Source organism: Ixodes scapularis, unplaced genomic scaffold (assembly GCF_016920785.2).
Source record: "Ixodes scapularis isolate PalLabHiFi unplaced genomic scaffold, ASM1692078v2 PGA_scaffold8__174_contigs__length_109621045, whole genome shotgun sequence".
NCBI classification, from domain to species: domain Eukaryota; kingdom Metazoa; phylum Arthropoda; class Arachnida; order Ixodida; family Ixodidae; genus Ixodes; species Ixodes scapularis.
In genome coordinates, this window is record NW_024609883.1 from 58,463,492 (window position 1) to 58,469,491 (window position 6,000).

Consider the following 6,000-nt stretch of genomic DNA (forward strand, 5'->3'; position numbering starts at 1 on the left):
AGTTTTAGTACATTGTGTTTTCAGGCCACGCCATTTGTAGCGGGAGCTCGCGCTGCCACTTATACGCATGCTCTGAAGCTCGCGCCCGTAGCGGTAGCGGGCCTTTGAAAACGATATACTTATGGCAAATAAAGTGGCTGGTCAAACGCCGGCGAGGCTTTGCCGGCGGCACTGGCAAACAAAACCGCTTCAGCGGCGCACGAGGTGTCCGCTCGAACACAAAGCGCCTGGAGCTGGCGTTTTCGTTTGCCTGGGTCGCGCGTGAGCTTCTCTGGTTTCTTCGATTCGTTTAGAGTGCAATAGGAACGCTGTGAGCATAAGCAAAATATATTCGGACCCTGGCATGTAGGTCAACACGAATGGTTTCACAATATTCTTTTTTTCTTTGAAATGTTAACATTATCACTGTTTGCGCAGCTTACAGAATCTTAAATTATAAACTTTATTGGAGGTAAGATCAATGGGTATGTATGGTGCATAGGCATTACATTGTATTATGTTTTGTCTGGATTTCCGGAAAACTGTTGCCCTTTCTCAAGGCTCCCGGAAGATTACCAGCGTCGCTGTTTATATACTATTTTCTTGCTATTACCTTTTTCTGGAATCTTCAGTCTGTTCATTGCGCCCACTCTATTGACATTGTAATGCGCATTCAAGTATCGAGCTGCAGCACTATCGATAATATATTTTTTTTTGCGGGGGTGTAGTAAGACGCTGTGTCCCAGAGCAAACTGACCTTGCGCAAGCTTCCTTTAAAATGTTTATTATTATATTTTTCGGTTTTGCTATTTTTTTTTCTCGGAGCACAAAGGGTTGTCTGTCTCAATCGCTTCGTTTTCTTTTCGAACTCGCTATCGGCGAGAATTGTCTTTGGTTCTCTTTCCAGATTCGGATATGACGATACCGGATACAGTCTGGCAGACAGGGTGCCCGACCTCTTGGAGCTCGGGCCAAAATTGTGCCGGCAAATTGCCGACACACGACAGGGAAGTACTCCTCGAACAACGCGCACTCGCCAGCCTTTGACCCCGCAAACGCCCTTCCCGAAGATTTCGCAAACTATTTGGCCGAGTAATGACCACCTGAAATAGCAATAAGGCTCCCCATAGGGAGTATTCACTGGCGGCCTGAACTGCGTGCGCTACTGATGAACGCGTGCTGACAGTGAGCTTCCACGGTACTTTTTCATGTATTCCGCGCCATCGAGATTGCCGGTATTGGCAGCCTATTAACGTGAGCTCGTTCTGAGCATGCGCTCTAAACATCACCCTCAATTATGGTGTCCAGTGAATATGTTTGATTGAATCCCTGCTCGCTGAAGAGCGTCGTGGTGCCCAAGGTGCATGGCATTCACTGGCGGCCATAGTTCCTTCCTTTCCTGCTCAGCGCAAGATTACGATTAGCTTCCACCAGGCCTCTGCAACGTTCCTTGCGCACACCCAAGATTGTAGTCCTCCTGAGCCTGCCATCAACGTGGCAAACTCGCTTTTCGGCCGGCAGGTTTATGAACGTGTGTTAATATTTAATACACTGGTTTATTTTAGCCTTTTTGTTTGGCATGAGGTTCAGTTGCGCCATTTGTTGGGCAGCCCCGGCACACTTCCCGGTCACGTATATTTCCTAATGTTCTACTCTTCCTTCCTTTATCATAAAAGTAAATTAAGTCTGACAGTGCTCTAAGTGCCCATTTCCAGACGATACCGTGCATATTTGATTTCGCAAATACCGCAGAACCCGCCGTCTCGTTCACAACCAGAAGCTTTTGGGGGGCTACTTGCACACTAGGCGCCACCACGCTTCGATTCACAGAGGAAAGAGCGAATATGCAAAGCATAGCAGTATAACAGCCGTAGCATCTTACCTAACACATGTGAACTGCTCTTGCGCCTGGGCCAGTCTTACGTTTTGTGGTACCGCAATACAAACGTTTTGTCACACGATGGTCTTGCGGCTGATCTCTAAGGTTGCCAACATGCTCGAGGTGGTAGTTTCGGTCTCACCGTAGACTTCCGAAACCAAAATTCGAGATAGGATATCTACAAAAACAACAGAAGGCATAAACAAAAAAGAAAAAAAAAACAATCAGAGATCTTGCAATTTAGGGACACTGTAGCTTTACTAAAAACCGTCGTAACCCTAAAATCCAGAAAAGGTACCCCAGTTAAGCGTTCTTAAAATGGAGATGCGAGAAATTTTGTGATTTCAGTAAATGCTGCTTAGAATGATGCTTTAACATCCATTATCTTTAAAACACGCGTATGTTTTTTTTTTGTTTTTATTTTCTTGTTCAGGAAACGGCAGTCGCAAACAATTTGAGAAAAGAGCGTGCAGAGCTTACCCTCTAACTCGCAACCACGCGCTGGGGTCGGCAAAGGCGAAGAAGCCTGATAAATTCCAGCCATCGCTAAAGTTCGTCGATTCCCGTCATCCGGCAGCGATTGGGCACGAGATTTATCCGAATCCATATCGAGGCGTTTATTGTCACGAGATCAAATCGAATGCTTGAGCTGTGCTCGCGTCCATCATATGAGCCGTATTTAAATACCGTCAACGCGGGATTTACAAAGCTTCATGACAAAATCCTGGTGATCGCAGTGTTCACAACGCCAGAAATGCGATCCCTGCCATCACGCGGCGACAAAGAAGCTTCTTGGTCAGTGGCGTAGCTTGCGAGTTGCCGAGTTGGGTCTCACTGATGCCTGTAATCACTTGCAAAGTGTGAAACATTCCTACCAAATATTGTTGCATTGTCCCTTTAAGTACAAATGCTACGGTGTCATCAGTTGCGGAACGATAGTAACACGCTTGGGATTCGACAAGACCGGCGTTTCGGGAGTCGCCGCTCACCATAGGACGTGTGGCTATGTCATCCCGTTTCTCACCTCATATTTCTCCCCCGCTTTCCTGTTGATACTCTTGGCCGTGGTCAGATTCCCGGTGACGTGGTTGAGGTGAAAGAAGGCATGGTCCTTGACGTCCAGCAGGCTGTAAGCGACTGGCTTGTCCGGCGCGGATTCGTCCATGGCTCTCACCGTGGTCACCTGGACACCCGCAGGTGCAGACTCGTGCACTCGGGGGTCGTGAAAGGGTGACCAGAACACCAGGACACCTGTAAAGATAAAAAAAAAAACACATAAAGAGACGGGCTAAAGCACATCTGAAGCGCTCATTTTTATCAGTTTATTTGTTAATTTATTTGACAATACTGCAAAACCCCGAGGGTGAAGAAGCAGGACAGGCACGGTACGGTAATATGATCTGGCTCAGCAACGATCAAGGCCGCGAACAGCACGGATTTCATGTGTGGAGACTCGGGTACTTTATATTGTTAAAAACGGGGGAGGGATGAGCTGTCCATATTTACTATTGTCGCAACGTTGCTGTTAGTTTCATAGCATAGCATGCCGGAGACACCCCATGAGGCGTTTTACTTCTTTTAACTTGCAATAAACTTAGCCAGCGCATAATGCCACTGACTGCATCAACAGAAAGCAAAGTGCATGGGTTTATTTTGTTGAATAATGGATTAGAAGTACTCTTTTTATAAACATCAACAGATACAGTAAAACAAATAAGGAACACAATATATAACGCGGCGTAGAAAAAGAAACGAAACGAACAAAGGAGACAGAGGGAATAAAAATGAATATATAAAGAGAAGCGTAGAAATTAAAGACATCCGAAAATAATCACCCGGTTGAGCACACATCAAACATAGCTTTAGGTATTGGCATTACATGTGCATATAAAGTGACAAAAAAAAAAGGAAGTGAAGTTTAGATAAATGACGCACACGAAAACTAGAAATGACAAATTTAAAAGTCTGTGTTCCAAATTGTGCTCATATATAGCTTCCAGTTAGCTCAGCCTAAGTTTATTACACTCAAGGGCCTTCACGGGGAGTCAGTTACACGAGAAGTTGGGAAAAACACGTATCCGGAGGTGCTGAATGTAGAGAAAATATAAACTGTAAGAAAAGTCAAAGAGTTCAGTTTGCTGCAAAACGCGGAGACAACAAATCGGGAAGATACAGTATGAGGATCCCACCGAAGCGCAAAGCTGATAATAAGATTATATCTGAAAATCTAGATGTGCGTTGGGACATTGAGCAACTTAACGTAATGCGCACGTCACACTTCTTTGGTATGATAATTTAATGTGCTTCGTCAAGCACATAAATCCTTTTATTGTTTGCTGCGATTCATTGTCGCGTGTTCCGCAGGAAAGCAAACTGAAAAACCACTTTTTTAGATAGATAGATACATGGTGTTTACTTAATATCAAAACAAATTTCTCTGAAAAAAACACGCCGAAATGCTAGTTTTATGTGGTTTGTGCAGTTGAGATGAACGAGTCGGGGGGTATGGTATATGGGGCCTAATTTTAGGGACTAGTGTGCTAATGAACTAAACTATCTTAATGGCCATTTTAAATATTGAATTTAAACGTAGGATTCTATTGTTGGAAACTTTATGAGCCTCATCGAAAAAACCAAATATGTCAATTTTAGAACGACTTGAAGCGCGTGGCAAGCGCTGGAGTGCACCGGAGTTACCACTCGTGCCGCAGGCGCAAGCCTAGTGGAAGGAAAACGTGGTTCATTAGATTTTTATCATCGTTTGACTACCGCTAGGTTTGCGCCAGTTGTTCCAGTGGTAACTTCGGTGCAGCCCAGCGCTTCTCATGTGCGTCAAGTTGTTCTAAAATTGACGGATTTAGTGTTTTTTGATGGCACCCACCATGTTTCTATAATGAACCGATTTGTTTATTCTGTCTAATTAAAATGTTTATTAGGAAATTTTAAACAAAAATCCGGTTTATCGTGAGAATTAGCCTTGTATATTATGTTCCCTTGGCCGTGTAACTCATCCGCGCACACAGTGTTAGTGTACCGCTCACGGATTTTTTTAAATAAATATATTTGAATTTAAATCTGTCATCCTCGATAACTCCAGCACGTCTTTTCATGTCATAAGGCAGGTACACCGACACCGGACACGAGCAGGTCTAAAAATACAAGATACAAAAAAAAAAAATCACTTTGGAGTGAGAAAGACTGAAAAAATCTGCAAGGAGTGCTAACGGAGATTTTCGGTGACGGACTTTGGGGACTTACTACGTGTACCCGGATAATGGTTACACCTGATTTACGTTCATTAATAAGAACGTGATAGGATACTTTAGTTTGAGTAAAATGTATTGAAATAGCGCGACGTACTTCACGGATAAGACCAAAAGTCATCCTAAATCACGCGTGACAAATTAGAAACCACGCAATATACGTAGAAGAGAGAAAAAACTTCCTTTCTGACCCCTATCATATTTCCCATAAGAACGCCACAATTCCCATGGCGTTTCTTTGCCACAATATGATAGCAAATATTTTATTCAGCGTAACTAACGTGTCGCAGAGGAGCAATCGAAATCGACTAAATACCGCAAAAAAATACTTGATGTACGGATATACTAGTGGCAAAACGCGGAAGAACGCCACGCGCGACGTGCCGCCTTGCCGCAAAACCTGCTCTGCGGCAGGAGTTTCCCCCCGCGAGACGAATGGGGTTCGACGCTATTTCGCCGCATGCCGCATGCCGCGTGCTGCGCGCCCCGTGCCGCGTGCTGAGCAAGAGAACAATCACAGGCACCGCATTCAGTGACGTACGATGCCATGGCAACCCTTTTCGCGTCAAGCGAGCTTTGCTTTTGAGCCGCCAGTCGCCATGAGCCTCGCTCGGGAAAGTCAAGGCAGCAAAACACTAGCATGCCCTTTAACATTTTGCTAGCGCCAGGCCGGGCGTACCCAGAAAACGTCGTCTTCGACCCTCCTGCGCGCTTCGAGGTCATAACATCAGAGGGCACACGATAATAATAACGTTCACGATCACGAGGAGATTGTAGTCTGGGTCAGCCATCAATGGAGACGACGAACGCAGCCGCCATAGCCTAAGGCCAAAGCGAAAAGCAGGGAGTGTTTCGCAGGTGTTCGTTACCACCAAGAGA

At 45.1% G+C, this 6,000-nt stretch overlaps 1 protein-coding gene across 1 annotated transcript in view; it reads right to left on the bottom strand.

The window, feature by feature from the left end:
• LOC8039361 overlaps nucleotides 1-5,381 on the bottom strand; it is a gene marked incomplete at its 5' end in the record, with an annotated part of 64,910 nt that extends 59,529 nt beyond the window's left edge. Inside the window, 2 exons of the mRNA XM_040210701.3 lie at nucleotides 2,883-3,109; nucleotides 5,354-5,381. Of these exons, the coding sequence (XP_040066635.3) occupies nucleotides 2,883-3,109; nucleotides 5,354-5,381 (255 nt within the window). The remainder of the gene's footprint in view (nucleotides 1-2,882; nucleotides 3,110-5,353) is intronic.
• Between the last annotated feature and the right edge of the window lie 619 nt (nucleotides 5,382-6,000).